General features: G+C 37.1%; 1 protein-coding gene across 3 annotated transcripts; it reads right to left on the bottom strand.

The window, feature by feature from the left end:
* Positions 1-439: 439 nt before the first annotated feature.
* CDK1 (cyclin dependent kinase 1) lies at positions 440-16,869 on the bottom strand. Of its 3 annotated transcripts, none has more exons than XM_044755424.2 (8): positions 16,712-16,869; positions 14,544-14,609; positions 9,046-9,202; positions 8,096-8,219; positions 4,941-5,111; positions 3,562-3,725; positions 3,299-3,440; positions 440-789 (listed from the first exon to the last, which is right to left on the bottom strand). In XM_044755424.2, exons 2-8 carry the CDS (start codon positions 14,578-14,580, stop codon positions 691-693), a joined length of 894 nt encoding a protein of 297 aa, XP_044611359.1. In that variant the 5' UTR covers positions 14,581-14,609; positions 16,712-16,869; the 3' UTR covers positions 440-690. The 3 variants fall into 3 exon arrangements, with proteins under 3 accessions (XP_044611359.1, XP_044611366.1, XP_070344378.1); XM_044755431.2 differs by having other exon boundaries at positions 16,692-16,802; XM_070488277.1 differs by lacking the exon at positions 16,712-16,869 and adding an exon at positions 15,999-16,319.
* Between the last annotated feature and the right edge of the window lie 3,201 nt (positions 16,870-20,070).

Raw genomic sequence — 20,070 nt, 5'->3', positions numbered from 1 at the left:
ACCTAAAAAATAGGATAGTTCATAAATTTTCTAAACTGTTCTCCCCTGCTGTGGACAGCCCTTGATCTTTGACTGTAAAACTTAGCAAACTTTGGCACACTCTAATGTTAGTTTTATAAGTTACTGAAAATCTCTATAAATTTAGTATCATTTCCCAAATGTAGAGAGTTTCCTCATTCTGAATGCTTAAACATTTAGGTCACAAATTGAAACGCCAATAGAAAAATAATACTTAGGCAGGCTGTATAGTTACCATACGGCAAGAAACTGACAAGAAAATTGAAACATTTAGAGCATAAAAATACTTCAAAGTATGATGAACTATGAACATAGCACAATTTCCCAAATTTTAGTAGTTCCAATACAGGAAAACTGGACTGCAGAAAGGTGTGAGATAACTTAAGCTAACTCAAATTTTTTGCAATTCCTGACATCAATACTAGATTTATAGTTTTATTATAGTAACAAATAGTTGTTACAGTGAGATCTACAAACATATACAGAATTATTATATTTAAATTCATATAGAACAATATTTACATTTTTAAGTTACACTTTTGAAAACAGAAGATGAAGTACAGCTTAAGCTTTACAACAAAGAAAAGAAAAACACAAGACAAAAATGAACAGCGTTAACAGTAAAAATATAACTATCTGTTCTTGATACAACATGTGGAAACTGTTAGAAGCCTACATCTTCTTAATCTGATTGTCCAAATCATTAAAATATGGATGATTCAGTGCCATTTTGCCAGAAATTCGTTTGGCAGGATCATAGACTAACATTTTCTGTAGAGGGAAAAAAGATAGAAAGAAAAGTTTTTACTTATTTAAGAAACGAACCATTAAAAATAATATGCAAAAAGCCTTAAAACTTTTCTACCAATACGCCATAGGTAATTTTTATTTATTTATTTATTGCTGAGGAAGATCCACCCTGAGCTAACATCTGTGCCAATCTTGTATTTTGTATGTAGTCACCGTCACAGCATGGCTGCTGCTGAGTGGTGTGGGCCACACCCACGAATCTAACCCAGACCGCCAAAGTGGGGCACACTGAACTGAACACTAGGCCATGGGGCAGGCCCCCATAAGGTAATAATTTTAATGAAAAACTACTAAATGAACATTTCCATTAGTCCAATACCAAACCACATCAATGTCTCACCTTCCACACTTCACGCTCTAGCTCCAGAATAACCTGTTCCTTCAATCACAGATACCTTGATAACCTCTTTCTGCTATAAATTATGGCTTAAGATACAAGTATTCAGAGATAGCTTTAAAAACCAAGACATAAATTTAAGAAAGATATCTGGTTAACTATATTTACTTCGAAACTTAAATGGCCATCTGAGTTATTTACATTCTTGAAATGGTGGCAATTAACTACGGTGGTTTCTAATGTAGCTTCCAGCAAGTTCCAAATAAAAACAAAACTGGAGCATAACGTGTTATAAACATAGTTAAAATAAGTCACTATATGCACTATGGTCAGACAATCTAGTATTAAAGCTAACTTACACGTCACCAGAAAAAGCTGAATAAAGTTTAACATTGACCTTAATGTTAATTAAAATTAATATTTAATATTAATCTTAAAACCAAATCAATAAGCAGACTAGAGATACTTCATTACCTAGTTACCATCCAAACACTTATCACGTATCCAGCACCATATTCAGTGCTTTGCGTATTATCATGCTACTTCGTCCTCACAACAAAAGGTCGGCATTAGTCCCACTTTACGAAAGAGGATGTTGACCCTCAAAGAGGTTAAGTAACTTGCCCGAGTTCATAGAGCTAAGGAGTGACAAAGCTGAAATTTGAAACCAAGTCTGATTTATGATTTATAGCAGTTGTTCTCAACTGGGTGAGACTTTGCCCCTCAGGGGACATTTGGCAACATCTGGAGACATTTTGGGTTGCCACAACCGGGAGGGTTGTGCTCCTGGCATCTGTAGGGCAGAGCAGTGGGATGCTGTTAAATACCTTACAAGGTACAGGACAGCCCCCAGCAACAAAGAACGATCTAGTCCAGGAAGTATCCAACACTGGCTGGACTAAGGCACCATGATTTACATACAGTATTAGAGATTTTTGTTTTGTTAACTGAAGAGAAATTCTTTGTGTTCAAGAATTACAAGTTAAAAAGACAGACTGGGCTCAGAATACAGAAGGCCTTTCCTTTAAGCCAAATCAACAATATTGATGTATAAAATATCTTAATGGCCGGTAAAGGACTTTGGACTCCCCAGTAAGCAATTGGGAAATCTGAACTGAATTTGGTGGCATGTTTTATAAATTGCGAAAAAGGCCTAAAGATCAATTAGAGATGTATATGATGATATAGCAGATTTTTTTTGTTTAGTTATCTGTAAAAATGTTATTTTTTTCTTAATCACACTACCTGAGATTCATAAAAATTAGTGCCTTCTGAAAGCTCCATATTTAAATACTATTTTAAAGCAAGTTTCCCGAAGCAGGCCTAGAAATTTAATTTTTATCATGACAAATATTTTTGGCTTGTTTTTAAAGAAAACAATTGTTAGCTGGAGATGGCACCGTAATACAGAGGGAAAATGTTTTAAACCTATGTTAGTCCTCCTCCTAACTTCTGACGAGGAAGCAAAGCAGGAAGTGAGAAATGGGAGTTCACACAGTGAAAGGATTTTAACTAACACTATCAAGCAATAAGGAAATCACCTAGGTTTAGGATAAAGTAAGAAGTAGTAAATACCAAGACAAAAAAGCTGGAAAGGAAGGCTACTAGAAATCAGCCAAGTAAAAACAATAAAGGTGGGGTCCGGCCCTCTGGCCAGTGGTTAAGTTCGCGTGCTCTGCTCCGGCGGCCCAGGGTTTCACCAGTTGGGATCCTGGGCGCAGACATGGCACCACTCATCAGGCCATGCTGAGGTGGCGTACCACATGCCACAACTAAAAGGACCCACAACTATATACAACTGTGTAGTGGGGGGGCTTTGGGGAGAAAAAGGAAAAGTCAAATCTTTAAAAAAAAACAAAGCTGTATTAACCCTGGCCTCTCCTTCAGAGTATCTACAGCTACCAATCAGATTGAAAAACAAACAAAAAACCAACTAATGCTAACTCTTCTACTCAAAACCACTAGTGTTTCTTGGTATCTAAAATAGAGCTAGTAACACGATAAACATAGAAGACATGATAATTATGTGCCGAACTCAGTATGCTGGTTTTCTTCCTATTTCCCAGGTAAAAGAAAGGATTGAGTACATTAAGAATTATCAATGTTAAAGTCAATATAAACAGCACTCCTTACCGAGAGCAGATCCAAACCATTTTCATCCAAGTTTTTGACATGGGATGCGAGGCTTCCTGGTTTCCACTTGGGAAACGTATTCTTATAGTCCTGTAAAGATTCCACTTCTGGCCACACTTCATTATTGGGGGTGCCCAAAGCTCTAAAAAGTCACAGCAAAACAAAAATTATTAAAGCATAAATACAATCTTGTTAAATACATGTTGCCTTTATTATTATTTAGCTTAAAAGTTCTTAATAGCTTAAGCATAAAATAAAAATACCTGAAAATTCTGAAGAGTTGATCGATTTCTGAGTCTCCATGGAAAAGTGGTTTCTTAGTTGCTAATTCTGCAAATATGGTACCTATACTCCAAATGTCAACCGGAGTCGAGTAGCGAGCCGACCCCAGCAATACTTCTGGAGATCTATACCAGAGTGTTACTACCTGTTACAAAGCAAATTTTTACACTGAATAAATGTGGTGCATTAAATTACCTAAAAGTAAACATTTATATTTCACTAGGACTGTCTGTTAGAAGGCTGCATGATTGCCTCTGATAATGTTGTTTAAAAGTCAATTAACTATACATGAAATACTATATGGAAGATAAATATTTCACTTCTAAGTTCAATTCATTGGAGTGGGGGACCAGATATGCAAAAGCATACCAAGCCTTTCCTTGCTTTTCAAATAATTAAAGTGCAAGGATCAAAATAGTAAAGATAGTCTTCACTTTTCCAAAAGAAAAAAAAAGCCCATTCATAATGGATTTTGGGGTGACACTGTACAAAGTACACGGACTGCTTCCATGCTAAAAACATGAATGATCAACACTTTATTAGTGGTCAAGAACTAATCTATTTTAATACATATAATTTACCACAATGGCAAAAATATCACCTCTAACTTGTTAATGAGGTCAATAGTGTTTAAGCCAATAGGAACCAAATAATCTTTATTTACACAGCCATGGGGAAAATGATAAAAAGCCAAGACATCTAACCAGATGAGACCTGTTATAAGTTTTGATCTGGAGATGGTCTTTGGGCTCAAGGGTAGACAACTCCACAGAAGACACTGTTTTCCAATAATCCTTTACTATACAATTCAACATTCTCTTTCCCTCTAGAAATAAGAAATGAAATGCCAAGTCATCGATGTAACAGACAAAACTTGATTATATTTAGTAGCTTCTAAATATATCTGAAACAGTCCCCACTAAGAAACAGAACTTGTCTTATAGCCAATTTGATTGTGTATCAGAGAATCCAATCAGGAGACAGAAACCATATAGTGATGTGAAGGGGGAAAGTCTACTATAAAGGATTTTAAACTGTAACAGGAGACTGGAAAAATGAGAGACTGACTAGTAAGAAATAACTAGATACTATACCAAGAAAAATCCCTTCCTCCTGCAATGCCTCCCCAGCACCCTCTACTGACAAAGCTTAACATCACACCAGCTGACAAAGGAAAAATATTTAAAGATTCCAGTTACATTTTCACACAGCATGCAATGAAGGGTGAGTTTGAAGGTGAGAGGCACAAAGTATAGATCTTTTTTATTAAGTATTTGTTTCTAGACTTAAGGAACAAATATAGAAAACAATCCAGCAATCTCACATACTTAAAAGCACCAAAAAACACTATTCTACATACCTCATGTGTATATACTCTAATAGGTATTCCAAAAGCTCTGGCAAGGCCAAAATCAGCCAGTTTAATTGTTCCTTTGTCATCAATCAATAGATTCTGAGGTTTTAAGTCTCTGTGTAGAACTCTTCTAGAGTGACAAAACACAATCCCTTGTAGGATTTGGTACAAATAACTCTGGGAGAAAGAAATATAAGTTAGAAAGTTAACCATACCAAATAATAATTTTTAAGTACTCTTCGTGGGTTTGCTCCAAAGATGTAAGTAATTATAATGCAGGAAAATAATTTAACTACCAAAAAAGCTTTCAGGCTATTTGAGAATAACAAGAAGCATTTGGAGGTAGAAAGCCCATTAATATACAATAACATGTTTGTATACCTAAGACAAAGATCTTATGAACACATCTATATCCATATGAACTCATTTTAGTCTTCTTTTACTTATTTTTGGTCCCTAATTCTTAAGTCATAAGTTAGTTTTCTGTATAGAAACTTTCTTAAACTTTTGTTCAATATACTTATAGCAACTCTAACAGATTTCAAAAGAAATGACAAAGAGGATATTATGATTATATATTTAGATAGATACAATTATCATAAAGTGTTGTTCAGTAGTTCAGAGAAAAGTGTCTCACATTTGTTGCCAAGACATGTAACCGACATTTGAAGCAACATGGATATTACAGAAATATAAAGCATATATAGTAACAGTATTGATTTATAAAGTTCAATATTATAAAATAATACATAAAATCAACTGGTTGGGGGCTGGCTCCATGGCCGAGTGGTTAAGTTCGCGGGCTCCGCTGCGGCGGCCCAGGGTTCGGATCCTGGGCGTGGACATGGCACCGCTCGTCAGGCCACATTGAGGCGGCGTCCCACAACAACCCACAACTAGAAGGACCTGCAACTAAGACATACAACTGTGTACGGGGGGGGGGGGGGGGGGGTGGGTTGGGGAGATAAAGCAGAAAAAAAAAAAAGGAAGATTGGCAACAGTTGTTAGCCCATGTGCCAATCTTTAAAAAAAAAAAAAAAAAATCAACTGGTTGGAAATGACTAGCCATCTGGAAAAAAATTAAGAACCCCAGTTCTTACACCAAAACAAACCTTTGCTCCATGCAGAATTTAAGACAAACAACGCGGGGGGGGGGGGGGGGGGGGCGGAGAGGGCGCCAGCGGACAGTAAACTACTAGAAAAATATTGTCGTGTGTTGTTCTAATATATATATATGATCTTTGAAGACATAAGAAGACACAAATAAGACATAAAAGCTAAAAGTGTAAAAATCATATACAAGATTGTTAAATACATTATAAAAATCATTCATGGTATACACCATCAACAAGTCAAAAGAGAAAGAATAATGAATATTATCAATAAGTTACCAGTAAGAGAATATTAGAAATCAGTGGGAAAAAAGAGAACATTCTAACAGAAATATCAGTGAAGAATATGTTTAGGCTGTTTAGAAATGGCTAAAAATGAAAACATGTTCAATAAAATGCAAAATGATAATAATGCGTCTTTTCCACCTCCATGTTAAATTATGTTAATTAAATCATTATTGTATTAAATTATGTTAATATTAAGGACTGATAAAACCAAGTTTTGGCAGTGATGTACTAAAATTAACTGCTGCATACCACAATGTTTAAGAGTAAATTGCTACAATTTTTCAGAGCGCAACTGGCACTATCTATCAATATTGTAAACGTAAATCAACATCTTTAACCTATCAATTCCAGCTGTAAGAATTTATCCTATAAGGGACCTTGAGGGTATTATGCTAAGCAAAATAAGTTTAGGGAGAAAGTCAAATACCATATGGTCTCACTCACAAATGGGAGATAAAAACAACAAACACATCGAGACAGAGATTGGATTAGTGGTTACCAGAGGGGAAGGGAGAAGGGAGGAGGGTGAAAGGGGTGATTAGGCTCACATGTGTGGTGATGGATGGTAGTCTTTGGGTGGTGAACATAATGTAATCCATACAGAAATCTAAATATAATGATGTATACCCAAAATTTCAATGTTATAAACCAACGTTACCACAATAAAATAAATAAATTGAAATGAAATGAAATAAAAACTTATCCTATAAAGTTGCATATGAAGATAAATACATATAAGGATAGTCACTGCAGCATTGTTCATAAGAGCATGAATCACCAAGCTGAAAAACAACTTCAATGTCCATCAGTATGAAACTGGTTTAAACAATTACATCAAAAATTTAGAGGGGCTGGCCCTGTGGCCTAATGGGTAAGTTTGGTGCACTCTGCCTTGGCGGCCTGGGTTTGGTTCCCAGGTGCAGACCTACACTTGTCCACAGCCATGCTGTGGCAGCAACCCACATACAAAACAGAGGAAGACTGGCACAGATGTTAGGTCAGGGACAATCTTCCTCATTCCTCACAGCAAAAAAGAAGAAAAAAATTTAGAGACAAGCAGACCCATATGTCAAATAATGTTTTACCCAAAAAAGGGAAAAATAACACACATATATATTATATATGTCATATTATGTACATAAATAATCCCATTTTTGTAAAGCAGTCTATGTGTATACACATACAACATTGACATATAAGTATAAGCATCTCTGAGATTACTAATGAAACTAACAACAGCTACCTCTGAGGAGTGGTTTGGTAGAGTTGGTGTAAGGATAAGACACTTTTACTTTATATACTTCAGTACTTTTTAAAAAATTATACATTTATAATTTAACTGAGGTATAACAAACGCCTACAATAAATTAACTAAAATAGATTCAAAACCAGAATAAAATAAAACCACTTGCTACTACCACCCTGCCCCAGGCTTTCGTTACTGTTTCACACATCTGCCTGCCAATAAAGACCAGAATACCCTACTTTCCAACAATATTAATGCATACTAACTACTTTCACGTTATCTCAGGCACAACTCTTCACTTTACAACTAGAAGTGTTATCTAGCCATAAAATGGGTAACTGTTAACAATCTCATCGATAGACTATGTGAGAGGAAAATGAAACATTCTTTTCTTCCTCATTCTACTTTCTAATACTTTTTCCAAGCATATTCCCAGAAAAGAAAGGGACTTCTATAGAGTAGACCCTTTACATTCACAGTGGATAAATACTAATAAAGTTACGTAAGTGTCTTACCTTAACAAGTGAAGAATCCATGAACTGCCCAGGAGGAATAGAATCCAGGTATTTCTTGAGATCCATGGAAAGGAACTCAAAGATGAGATATAACCTGGAATCCTGCATAAGCACATCTTGAAGACTGAAGAATAAAAGAATTATATGAAAAAGGAAAATCTAACAAACGCTTTTGACCTCTCACAAATAAAACTACTCCCATAAATTTCACAGTGGCTATCACAGTGGGGCTGTAAGAAATTTTCTGATAACAAATACATACTGTTTTGGGAAAAAACAGATGATAGCTTCCCTAGTAGTGAAAATCCTAGTACTAAACTAGAATTTGAGAAAGGAATCTCAGGGCAGCAAATGAAAATTAAGTCATATTATACAGAAGGTGCTAACTGTCAAACCACTTGTATTCCAAAAGAGCATTTCTAAATTGACTGCTTGTTGCACAGATCTTGTCTTGCCATGGAGGTAAATTATAGAAATAAATTTTAAAGTAGTATCTGATCTTAACAGTTGCTCACTATCTCCAGCCTCAGAAAAATACAATTAAATCCTAACTTGAAATGTTAGGAAAATAACCCCCCCAAAACATCAGTCCAAACACTTAAAAAGAAAGACAAGACTTTTTCATCTACCCTAGCTACCTGTCTTAGGACTGATTAAGGAGTCTTTAAGGACCAGAGCTCCCAGAGTCGGTGGTGACAAAGCTCTGTGAAAAGGTCCTCCTTTTCTCCCTTGGCCAGTTTGCCTTGATTTTCCAGCCCCTAATCATAATCACCAAGATCCTCTACCTGTTCCTGCTTTAACAGCCTACTTTTCCTATGCCCAGCATTATCAATTAACAAAAACAGTAGAACTGTATTCGGCTCAGGAAAGTTAGACCAGAAATTAACCAAATGTAAAAATTTCCACATTGAAATTCACATGTGAAATAGTATGAGGAAAAATGGTCATACCTGACTATATTTGGATGACGCAGTTCTTTTAATAAAGAAATTTCCCGAATTGCAGTACTAGGAACCCCTTCCTCTTCACTTTCTAGTCTGATTTTCTTCATGGCTACCACTTGACCTGTAGTTTTGTGTCTACCCTTATACACAACTCCATAGGTACCTGAAACAGACAAAGCAAATGTCTGCCATGTGACACCCTCCACAAACTAAAACAAGATTTAAAAAAATGACTGAATCCCATAAAGTGTCACATGATAGAAACGTCTGCTGTGGCTAGATAGGAAGTATCTCACTTGTATTTACTACATCATCACTTCCACAAAGACATTGAGCGTAGCTACAACCTATTGAGTCTGTAGTTTAGAAATAAAATTTATGTAGTCATCACAGGTTTCCCCAACACTTAAATTACCAGTAATTTCCCAGCACATTTTTTAAAGACAATGGATCCTTTGGAAATTGGAATTTATCTCCTCTCAAATATCCTACCCAATAATAAGGCAGGCATAAAATACAGTGAAAAGATTTGGGCTCAGGAAACATTACTAAAAGGTGTCACTGTGACACCTTCAGAAAATTTTTTATAAGAATGTTTTATGGCATTTCAAATACACAGTCAACAATCCTCATCCAGAAAATGGAGATAAAATATTTTATTAGACATATATTAAATCTATTAAAGTTCTGGGCCAGCACCAGTGGCCTAGTGGTTAAGTTCGGCATGCTCCACTTTGGCAGCCAGGGTTCACTTCCAGGGTGTGGACCTACACCGTTCATCAGTGCCCATGCTGTGGTGGCGGCTCACATACAAAGTAGCGGAAGATTAGGCAACAGATGTTAACTCAGGGCAAATCTTCCTCAGCAAAAAAATGAAATCTATTAAAGTTCACATTATCTACTCTATAGTAGGAAAGCCTCACACCTATTCAGAAATTGATGAGAACACTGATTCTGAGATACAGGCTTCAGAGAACAAGCAACAGGGTCAATATAGGAGATCTTGAAGGGGTGGATACAGGGAATGGAAATGACAATAATAAGGGAGATGGCCTAGTTAGCTAAAACAAGTTCATATACATGATACACTCAATCCCCTAGATAAATGCTTTTTAAACTGGGATTAGACAATTTGGGGAGGTCTTGAACTCCTTAACCAAACGTAAAATTTTGCTGAATAGCTTTGATATCTTTCTATGACATCAGTATGACTTCAAAAGTGATGAGTGCGCATTTTTCTAGAGAGAAGTTTCATAGATTTTATCAGTTTCTCTAAAGGTAGCAATACTTCAAAAAAAAGGCTAAGAACCAGTAACAGATCATCTACTGGCTTAATTAGATTAAGGGCGGTTTGGTTAGTGGCAAACTGATGTTATATAAACTTTGTTCTAATTTTTTTTTTAAAGAGAAATTCTATACAACAGTCTATGTCTTCCTAAATACTAGTGTCATTTTAAAGACATAATTTGACATAAAATCCATTTTATATTGATTAAATTTGGATTAGCTGTGACTTTTGGATAACCAAAATTATTCCAGATTAAAGGAGAACCGATTTTATTTAATCTTCACAACCATCCTTAAAAGTAGGTGATCTTCTGTACACCTAAAATCTGTACACTTTTCAGATGTAAACTATACTTGTGTTAAACACAAAATAGGTAAGTCAGTAGCACAGTCATCTGGCACACGATTAAAGCAGACTCAGGAAGATTAGTTATTTGCATGATATAATCAAATAAGCAGTTAATAGTAAATTTAGAATTTGTGTGTTTGTGTGTGAGGAAGATTCACCCTGAGCTAACATCTCTGCCAATCTTCCTCTACTTTGTATGTGGGATGCCTCCACAGCATGGCTGATGAGCCAAGTAGCTCCATGCCCAGGATGTGAACCAGCAAACCCAGGCTGCTGATACAGAGCGCGTGAAACTTTAATCACTGGGTCACAGGGCAGCCTCATTCAGAGCTAATTTTTTTTTTCTGGTATCTTACCTCTCCAAGTGTGCAACCTCATCTGGTCCTAAAATTTGCTCAAACAATTGATTAACACTTAGCCAGCACTCAATATTTATTGAACTGAATTTTAGACATCACAAGTGCTCTATGGCTCTCCTCTCTGACTCTTTGAACCATTACCATTTCTGATTGAACTCCTGGGACAGAGCTCTAGTTAAACAGAGCACAACGATTCCACTGGTTAAGCCTCAAAAATTCTTTATGAGATGCATAGTATTTGCTCTGAAATGGACTAAACATTATAAAATGAAAATGTTAGATATGGTCAGGTTACAGAAATTAAATGGTAAGCAGAAAACCTTTAATCAACAAATGTTTATAGAATGCCTACTAAATGCCAATTCAAGTTCCACATCATGGATATAGCTACTCTCTATGGTCCAAAGACATTTTCTTAAAATAAGAAGGAATTCAAACACTAATGTGACAACACTCAGATTTTTGTAATTCAGGACAAAGCAGAGAACAATTCTGTAATAACTGAAATAAGAAAAGTCTAGATGTATTTAAGAAATGAATTGGGCTGTCCAAAAATTCAATGTCAAGGGGGAAAAAGTCAGGGGGACTATTCTAAACTAGAAAGGATTAAGGAGAAATTAACCATTGAATGAAATGCATGACCTTGGCTAGATCTTCAGAAGACAGTATAGACTGAAGTATTCAGAAGCACATCTCCACAACTTACTTTAAATGGGCGAAAAGAAAAACAAAATGCTAATACACACACACTCAGATAATAAAGTAAGTGTAACAAAACACTAACATCTCGGTAAAGGTATTACAAATTCATTGTATAAATCTTTCGACTTCTTTGAAGCTTTGGAAATGTTCAAATTGAAAGTTGAGGGAGGGGCTGGCCCCGTGGCCGAGTGGTTAAGTTCATGTGCTCCACTTCGGCGGCCCAGGGTTTCACCAGTTCGAATCCTGGGCGCAGACATGGCACTGCTCATCAGGCCCTGCTGAAGCGGCATCCCAAGTACCACAACTAGAAGGACCCACAACTAACATATATACAACTATGTACTGGGGGGCTTTGGGGAGAAAAAGGGAAAAGAAATAAAGAAATAAATAAAGTTGAGGGAATATCTATAACTTTTAAAATCAGTATTTTAATGTTAGAATGTGACCAGGTACCTGGCAGAAGCTAAAGAAAATAGTGTGTAGAAGATATCCTCTAGGCCTTAAATTATTTCTACAAATTATTTTTTTCAAAAACAATGTCCAGCACATAATCCAAAACAGCAAGGCACCAGAATAGACAACACACGGCAGAAAAAGAAGAAACAACAGATTTCATGAAAACACACATAAAACAGATAATGCTGTCATTAAAAATTTGGGTATCTTTTATGTGCTGGACATTATTACCAAACACTGGTCACACAGTTGTGAACAAGACAAAATCCCACCGTCATGGAGCTTACAGTGCAGCAAAGAAAAAGGATATCAAGGATAATGAAAAGGGAACTACAAAATGCCCTTGGACTACAGCAAGGAGATGAGAAGTGGAGCCAATGGAGGGTGGCTTCCAGGGTGAGAGAACAGCCACTGCCAAAGACCCAGAGGTCACAGAACAGGGCATACGCGAGGACATCAAAGAAATCCAAATTAGAGAGTCCAGTGGAATTCGATGAGGCTCGCAAGGGGGCTACAATGTTGATAGTCGTGGAAACAGTGGTCATAGTACTAACAACACATAGTTAACATTTGATGGTTTTCTGAGTTAAAGCACTCAAGGAAACGCTTTCCATACATTATCTCATTGTATAATAAAACCTTTTAGTAAGGACAATTATGCCCGTTTACAGAAACAGAAACTGAGATCCAGGGAAGTTCAAAGATTTATGGCTGTCCCATTGGTAGAAACGGAGAAGAATGGGGATCATCTCACTCCACTCTGTATGTAATACACTACATTTGAAATTATACTTTTAACTGCTTCCATTTGCAGTAGCAGCCAGTCCTAGTGGCCAAGATTCTGCACTGTCACCGAGACAGCCGGGGTTCGTTTTGAAGTCAGGGAACCATACCACTGTCTGTGGATTGTCATACTGTGGTGGCTGCGTGTTGCTGAAAGCTATGCCACCAGTATTTCAAATACCAGTAGGGTCAACCATGGTGGAGAGGGTTCAGCAGAGCTTCCAAACCAAGACCAGACTAGGAAGAAGGACCTGGCCACCTACTTCTGAAAAAAGTGACCAGGAAGACCCTATAAATAGCAGCAGAGCAGTGTCTAATGTAGCACCATAAGGTGAGAAGATGGCGCATAAAGGCGGGCAGGGTTCCGCTCGTTGTACACAGGGTTACTAGGAGTCGGAATCGATTTGATGACACTAACAAATTTATAGTAGCAATTAAAGTACTTTTCTCAAAAGTCCAATCTGTAGCCTCCTGTATACATTTGGAGTTCCAGCGTTTTAAAGAAAAATACATTTACACTTTAAGAATGCCTCTTCTCGTTCCAAACTCAAATCAATACATTAAATTCTCTGAGCATTTAAGAAAAACTTCAAAGCAGAAGACATTAGACATGCAAATCAAATGTATTTTTAAATTAGTAGCAAAATTAGGTTAGTTGACTGGGTGTAATAAAGTAAATTTATTTTTCAAAAAATGAAATATTTGTAAGTCAAAAAAAATATATCCCCACCCAACCACCAGCCAAACTTGTCATTACTATGTTACTAAATTCCTTCCAGAATTCCTCCCCTAGCTTTTTAGTAGTATTTCTTGTTAAGCAGGGTTTTTGGAGTACACTTGGCCTCTAACAGCAAATTATTCTGTATAAGTTGTATCATTTGTTCCTGGAGAATTTAGAATGTTAATATCAAGACTTCTATATAGAAACTTAGATATTCTGTTGGAAAAAAAAAAAACAGGCAAAGGGATATTTTTACCCTTCATTTATGCCATATAAACATTCTTTAAAAACTTAAAGTACTACAGAAAGGGAATGAATGATTATATATAAGAGTTATTGGTTTTAGAATAGCTTAAACTTGTACACAAGACAGGTCATTTAAACACTGGTAACTAAATAAAAAATTTATTTAAATTAGTTTAATAGTCATTGTAACCAATTTAGAAAGTTTAGGTAAAAGTATTTATCATCTTAAAATAATTGTAGGCGACTAAAAGTATATTATGAAACTTAACATAATTCTACCACCCAACCTCTCCCCGACAACACATACACAAGAGATCAATAGTGTTTTCAAAATACAAACATTGTTTTGAGTATTTAGTATTAGAAGAATGTAAGATTATTGGGGGGGAAGTTGTCAGGGAGTCATATCAGAACAATTTCAACTCTCTTGAAATGTGAACATTTTTGTGTTTAAGTTATTATGTAAGAACATATATACAAATGCACATTAGTACTGTAAGATAACTTAAAGGTTGGATTTTAATAAATACATGTTTTCATGTCACAGACATTATAGCATCAAGTCATTCTTTAAAACTTTTATATTATTACAATCACTCACCTTCTCCAATTTTCTCTATTTTGATATAATCTTCCATAGTAATTCGATCAATAGGTATGACAGATCCTAAAATGAGAGGAAAAACTGATTTGACCACAAGTCACTAACTCAAAGGGTAGGTTTAAGTTATTAATGAGATACTATATGGAAAGCATTTCCACAGTGCCGAGGGCAGTATTAATTCTCCCTAAATATTAGTTACTATATTAAAACATTATTTACAAGGGAAAGGACTCCTGCAGTAAGACTTTCTCAGCTTTCTTAGCTCTTAAAACATTGGAAATATCTGTATATTCACCAATGTAAATATTTAGCTTCTTCCAATCAAATTAATCCTCAGATTCAGAGGTCAACTTATCTACTCTTCCGAACAAAACCCAGAAGTATGTTCTCTTTATGTAACACTTCTAAGGAGCACCAGTGTGTGCCAGAGTTATACCCAACTATTTCAACAAACATGTTATTTGACTGAATTTGTAATGCTTTATGATATGTTTATGAAGATAATTCAAAGAAAATTTTTTAAGACATGAGCTAAAATGTGGTCACACAACACATCCATTAGAAAGATTGTTTAAAGCAGCAAGCCTGTGTTTAAACCTGCTCAAGTGACAGTTTTAATCTTTCTCCTGTTTTTAGCAGTCGCATACACTAACATGATCAAGACTATCAAGGTACTTTTTGCAAGAGCAGGATATATCACTAAGCACCCTAGAAGAAAAGGTGCAATTCTACAGACAAAATTCCAATTATACCCTACACAATGTCAAGAATAAGGTAAAAAACCATATACTTGAATCAAAAAGAATGGAAAAAAGAGCTGAAATGCTGACCAGACACTCAAGACTTCCTCAGCCGGATGTTTGCCACTGAAACATTAACTTCAGAAGCCCAGAGCATAATTACCTTGATTTCGTAACTCACCCATCACTGGTAAGATCATATATAAAGGTCACTCTGAGTAATGAACCCTTAAGTTCTATCTCTCACATTCATCTTCAAAATCATTCCAGAAATAAGTAGATAAATCTTCTTAAATGAACAAAATTGCACTACATTGGCCATAAGTGCCAATCTTAAAATTTTTAAATTTTACAAAATGGCAATGACGATTGGGATAATTATTTCTACTTCAATATCCAGATTTAATACGCCTAAAGCACAATAAAATGTTGACCTCATTTTGAACAAAGAGCTAAAAGCTTAGTCAATTTCAAAGAGGAGTTCAATTACCCTCCCTCCATTTTTCTGTCGTAACAATTTTAAATAAAGGATGCAGCTGCAGAATGCCTTTGGAATGCCTCCTAGGGTTCTGTACTACTAGCTTCAGGATATAAAACACCAACGGCTTAATCTCCTGCCCCCAGAGACCTCCAGGTCTTGAGAGGAAGCAAAACGTGCACGTTAGTAACTTTAGTATTAAATAACAATTGATTAAAGGATATTAACACATACATATGCATCTATCACTCGGTGTGTCTTAGCTTTCCACCGTTTGCCAAACCACCAAGCATAAACTAAAAAGGAAAAACTCCTAAGTTCCCCCTGGCTCTAGCCTTGGCTAAGCGTTCTTAAAGGCTCTGAGCGGGCGAGGGCCGTGGGCGCAGAGGCAAGCCCGCAGAGGTCCACGACTTAGTTCTTGGGATCGGTTTTCCGGGACGGGCCGGGTTCGGGACAGGCGTAGGTGCCTGGCCCCGGTGCGCCCTTGCTTCCCACCCCCGGGGGCGAGGGCAGAGCGCACACGGGGCGGGCGGGAGCCGCAGAGCCCAGGACAGAGCGTGGCACCGCGCAGGCGCTCAGCGTCCTAGAACCAAAGGTCGGACTCCGCTTCATGCATGACCCGAACGCCTCCTCGGCCAGGACGGCAGCCTCTTCCTGAGAACACCCACCGCGACCCCAGACTGCAGCTCCGAGACCAGGGCAGCCCCAGCCCTACCCGGAGTAAGCCGGCAGGTCTGGCTCCCATGCCTCCTTCTAGAGCCAGGCCCCGGCGTCGCTCATCCGCCCAGACCCTCCCTGGGCCCCGGGTGCAGGCCCGGCCCGGCCTGGCCCCACGCAGATCCCTGCCGCCTCCTAAATATCCCCGGCTTCCTCAAGACCCCCCCCTCCGAGCCAGCCCCTGCCGAGTGGACGCTCCTTAATCATGACCTCGACACCAGCAACTCTACCGGCTTATTATCCCGCGGCGGCTACCACGGCAGCGTCGCTCCAGCCGGAGCTTCCCAGAGCCAGCTTTCAAGCGAAGGACGAGCAGTTTCAAACTCAGCGCGCTAAAGGGGCCCGAATCCACCAGTCAGGCAGCCCGTAGACTTTCAAAGGAGCCAATGAGAGCCCAGCCCCGCTTGGGCGGGGCTTCCCGGCTGGCTGGAGCGCGAAAGAACGGGGAAACGGCGGCTGCAGAAAAAGCAGGAGGGCGGGCGCCCACTGAGTCTGAGCGCAAGCGCAGTCTTTGATTCTAGGAGAGTGTCGTCCTACTGTTTCTAGTCATCAGGAATCTACTGTCCGCTCTAGGTTGGTTTTTTTTCCTTCCTATTATGGGCGCAATTGAAATTTCTTGTGCTTAAATACTTCATCACAAAGTGATACTACACTCATAACCATATTCCATTACTTTCACTTTTAATACTTAAAGCTATATATATATATATATCTCCATGCTTTATTTTTGCCTCACTTTTTAAATTTTTTATTTATTTAAAATTGTATTTATTTAAAAATTAAAAACAAAATTTTAAATTTTAAAACATTCCTGCACTTGAACATCATTTTACTCCTTTAAGAAAATAATAGAGTAAAATAGAGCTGGGGATAACAACAGTCCCCTAGGAAGGATTTCTCTTTGCACTGGTCCTTAATGGGACGTAGAACAAAGATTGATTGCCATGACCTCTACAAGTATGTATCAGAAGACTCAGACTAGGATAAGGAATGGAACTGGTATATGAGAAGCATTTAAGTATTTAATACCTTTTTACACAGTAAGCAGCATCTGTCATCTGGCCCTATATGGGGCACAAACATTCAGCCTTGACAATTTTCTGTTCCTAGGGAAGAGAAGCAGAGCATTTGGGATTGGTAGTGGAGATAGGAGGTTGCAAAATCTCCCACTAAATCTAATAACTTTTAGAACTTTCTTTTAAAATGCCAAATTCACATTTTAAATGAAAATGGACTACCCCAGAGAAGTGCTCAAGAGAAGAAGACTATTCTGTGCTAATTCACGGTACTGATTTTAATGAAGGGTTATATATATATATACATATATCTTGGAGACCTAAGCAAGGAATTCAATTTATATCATCTAAAAACAGCTCATATTCATTATATCCACTTTACATTCAACATAAAGAAGACCACAAGCTTCCACAGCTGTGATGCTAGATTTTTCGATTTAAAAATACCATAAAAATCACAAAATCCTTAAAAAATTATATTTTTATTAATTGCCTGACATCTTTATAATGTTTTTTGTCCTAAATTTGTTGGGGGCTACAATTTTTGGAATCTATATTTGTCCACCCAGCTGATGAGCTCTTTATCTCTTAATATGACATAATTTTGTAATATTTTCTATCAAGAGAAAAAAGATAATTGTCTTTCCTTTAACTTCTTTTAATTTGATCCAAATTGGCTTTTTATGATGGATCATTTCAGAAAAGTTTTTGTGCCTTTTTACCTCACTTTTTATTATGTCATATATAACAGGATTTCTGTCAAATTTGAGAAAAGATTTATCAAGTTTCTTTCACATCTGAGCTGTTTATACTAGTGTTCTAAATTTATGCCCTATGAACACAGGAATTATGGAAAATTTTAATTTACATGATTCTAGATATTCCACATTCCAAAAATTGTCTGATGCATTTATAGTTGTTCATGGTGTAACAAGTGTATTCCTGACACAACAGAAGTTCAGTAGATGAGGTAATGACATAATTTCGTGCATCTGATAATTGAAAGAATTTTCCAGAGATTAGCCTCTCCTCTATTACCCACTACCCACTTATTTCCATTTCAGATAAGATCTCTAACCCGTTTATTTCCAGAAGCAGGAGAGTCGGCAGAATGTGTAGAGGGAGTATTCTCAAAAGCTATTCCTATATTAGGACAGCTCGCAATAACTTGGAAGTGCTGTGGATAAATAACTAGATACCACTAATCCTGAACTAAATGTACCCTCACCTTAACTTCTCCTGAGCTGAATCCCAACAATGGTTATGGTCCTGCCAATGCCACTGGACAGGTGGGGAAGTGTGGCAGATGGGGAGCTGAAGTCGAAAGAAACAGCAGCCTTAACAAACTGGGGTTAAAATATCTTACTTTATCTATTTTACGAAAACATGACCCTGTGAACTCCCCTCTCAGAGCCCTGGAAGGGTCCTGTGCAAAGGAAGAACTCAGACACTTAAGCTTCATTAGATTCATGGTGAATCTAACTCTGAAATTGCAGGCAATTTTATACATATTTGGAGCCGGGAGAAATGATCAAGGCTGTTGTTTTAGTTGCATCTCTGAGATATTTTTTATGGATTCCTGTTGCCTCTTAAATTTTATCACAATACTGCATATGCCTAAGTTAGGCTATTCTGCCAGAACTCAAAATATATATTGAGAAGTAATTCCTCAAACCTTTATCTTTGTAAAGTCAGCCCAGTGAAGGAGAGCAATGAATTATGAACAGATCTCTAATCAGTAAGTTAAGGAATTAGCATAAAAGTTCATTTTCTAATGGTGTTAAACAGATAAAGTTCTAATTTAACTCAATAAACTGTTCTCTGGAATGATACAGGCCTGGGGTTTCATATTATGAAATATTCTGCTTCATTTTAAGTGTTTACTGTAATTGACAAATTTCAGAGAGCTAAGCTACAATAACATCTTCTTATGGCTAAAATGATACAGAACATTATTTACTGTTTCCTCAAAAATGAGACAGGCACTTCAGAGTCTTGTACCGCCGAAGGGCCTCCTTGTGAACATCAGTTATCTGGCCCTTGGCTGTGCATCATTTTATACCAGTGATATGAAACTGAAGTACCACAGAAAATTACACTCTGTCGGTTCCACTCACCAAATATTTGAGCATCTTCTATTTGCCTGGCATTATTTGGGGGCTACTAAAGATTCAAAGATGAATTAGACTATCTGTCCTCTTTAAGCTTAGGAGTCGGGGGCGGGGCAGAGATAAGAAAAATACAACAAATGATTATATCTTTTATGCTAATTAATTAAATACCTTCCATCAGCTGGTGTTTTGAATCAAGAACTATGGGAATACAAAGTAAAGTGATGTCACATCCAGATAAGACAAAAAGGGAAAGATAGCTGCTATTTCAACAACATTTGATAACTTTATGAAGCTCTTATTACGTCCCAAGCACTAGCTTAAATAATGGGCATACAAACAAGAATCTGAATGCAAGCCTGTCCTCCAAAACTTCAGAGTCCAGGTGGGGAAACATATAAAAAGAAAAAAATTTCAAAGAGGAAAGTAGACCTTTTCATTCAACAAGACAAAACAAAACCT

This window comes from Equus asinus, chromosome 2 (assembly GCF_041296235.1).
Source record: "Equus asinus isolate D_3611 breed Donkey chromosome 2, EquAss-T2T_v2, whole genome shotgun sequence".
Lineage (NCBI taxonomy): Eukaryota > Metazoa > Chordata > Mammalia > Perissodactyla > Equidae > Equus > Equus asinus.
Note: the sequence above shows the minus strand (reverse complement) of the source record. Positions and strands in the feature narration are given on the sequence as shown.

Excerpts from the sequence above, each read along its gene's own strand:
- CDK1 (XM_044755424.2), bottom strand. The coding sequence starts at position 14,580 with ATGGAAGATTATATCAAAATAGAGAAAATTGGAGAAG. Across the intron at positions 9,203-14,543 it reads AATAGAGAAAATTGGAGAAG|GTACCTATGGAGTTGTGTAT; the intron begins GTGAGTGATTGT and ends TGTCTGTTTCAG. Across the intron at positions 5,112-8,095 it reads TGGATTCTTCACTTGTTAAG|AGTTATTTGTACCAAATCCT; the intron begins GTAAGACACTTA and ends TCTTTCTCCCAG.